This window comes from Gaeumannomyces tritici, assembly GCF_000145635.1.
Source record: "Gaeumannomyces tritici R3-111a-1 unplaced genomic scaffold supercont2.256, whole genome shotgun sequence".
Taxonomy (NCBI): Eukaryota; Fungi; Ascomycota; class Sordariomycetes; order Magnaporthales; family Magnaporthaceae; genus Gaeumannomyces; species Gaeumannomyces tritici.
Genome location: NW_008804800.1, coordinates 728 through 2,578, shown reverse-complemented (window position 1 = coordinate 2,578; position 1,851 = coordinate 728). Strand labels below are relative to the sequence as shown.

Here is a 1,851-nt window from a genome sequence, read left to right as displayed (position 1 = left end):
CCAAAAAATAAAAAACCAAAAATCGAAAAAAAAAAAAAGGATCGTTTCGAAATAAAAGCTTTGCTAAAATACAAAAAGCTTTTGCAAAAACGAAAATACCTAATTAAATAAATAAATTACGACGAATTAAAAAATATGTAAATTTTAAAAAGGGATATTACGAAAAAAATTGTTTAAACGTATAAAGCAAGTTTATTGGAAACAAGCTTATAGGATAAGGAAAATACCGGACTTTAACGGGTAAATACCCGGAAAAAACGGGGGTATTACAAAAAAGGAATAATAAAAGCTAAAAAAATGGTTTAAAAAAATGTTTTAACGTGCTAAACCGGTTGGCTACCGGAAAAAAACGTAAAAAAATCTATAAACGGTTTGTAATAGCCGTAAAATATCGTACTTTATAAATAAAAAGTTAGGTAAAAACGGTATAATACGGGAAACGCTTTAAATTAATGGTGCGATATATTTAAATCCCAAAGGATATGCAAAGTATAGCATATTTCGAAAAGCCCGTAAAAAGCATGCTTAGCGCGATACGCCAAAGCAATTACCGCATTTTAAACGTACGTTGTGGTAAAAAATACCATTGCTTGCCCGAAAAGGAAATAAAAAAACCTTTAAATGGTACGGCGAACGGGCTTAAGCGTTCGGGTAACGGCAAATGCATATCGGCGGTATTTAAACCCATTAAAGGGCGAAAAAAAAGCATTTTAAAATTATTTATTAAAGCATTAAAACTTAGTTAGTAATTAAAAATATTGGAATTTTGCAATGCTGCAAAAATAGCATAACGAAAGGAAATTGTAATTTTAATTGTAATAAATTAACGAAAAAAATTTAAAATTAACCATTTTTCGAAAAGGGAATATTAATAATTAATTAAAAAAATATGTAAAAAAAATCGATTAAATGCCGTATCCAAAAAAACCAAAACTTTTGGAAATTACGTTTTTTTTGCTAGCGTTACAATTGTTGCCGTTAAAATTGTTAGCGCCGAAGGCGGTACTTCCCGGCGCTAATACGAACGCCGCACCTTTACGGGGAACCGCGCGGCTGTAAGTTTGGGTATCCAAATGCGCCGCAATTATAGCAAAGCTAGCGGCAATGCCATTAAAAAAAACAACCACATTTTTTTTAAAACGTTTAAAAAACGCTTTTATTTTATTAAAAAAATTACCAATACCAGCCAAGGCTTAAGCTTATTTTTTCGTTTAAACGGTAATAACGTAAAGCTATTAAAAAATGTTTTAAATAATTTCCAATATTGTAACGTTGGCAATTTTGCGCTAAATGCGCTTTTGGATAACGGTTTAACGTTTATAACGCGCAAATTGTTCGGCCAATATGGTATAAAAGGATTTGGCTTTTTGGATAATTTTGCGGGCGCGAAATTAAACTTTAATAAGCTTTTTAAAAAGCTTCGGTATCGTTTTAAACAATCGCTTGTAAACGGTATTTAAAATTTTGTAAAGGTTTTGGGCCATTTTTTAAAACCATTTGGAAAATTTAACGCAAGCTTTATTGTTAACCACGTTTTTGCAATAAATATATTTAAAAAACCCCGTATAATTATCGGAGCATATTGGCATACAAAAGTTAACGGCATAGTTTTAATATGCTTAACGACCAAAACAACGGCTATAAAATACCGTACGCTCCGTATAATTGTTTTTAAAAAAAGGCAAATAAATAAAGTTCCAATTATCGCCCTATTGGAAATCGATAACTTTCCGCAACGGAAGCGCGTTGCAAATATTTATATAAAGCAAAAAAAAAGCAATATCCGTTTCGGGGGCAGGTTTATTAAAATCGAAAGCGTTACGGCGGCGTTCGTTGCGCGTTTTACGCTTT

The 1,851-nt window shown here is 31.6% G+C and overlaps 1 protein-coding gene across 1 annotated transcript; it reads left to right on the top strand.

Annotated features, from left to right (window-relative positions):
* Positions 1-302: 302 nt before the first annotated feature.
* Positions 303-727, top strand: GGTG_14324 (hypothetical protein; the record flags this gene model as incomplete). Its single annotated transcript, XM_009232251.1, has 2 exons — positions 303-370; positions 491-727. Coding segments are annotated over 2 exons (305 nt in total), but the record flags the coding sequence as incomplete, so codon positions are not given.
* Positions 728-1,851: the final 1,124 nt, after the last annotated feature.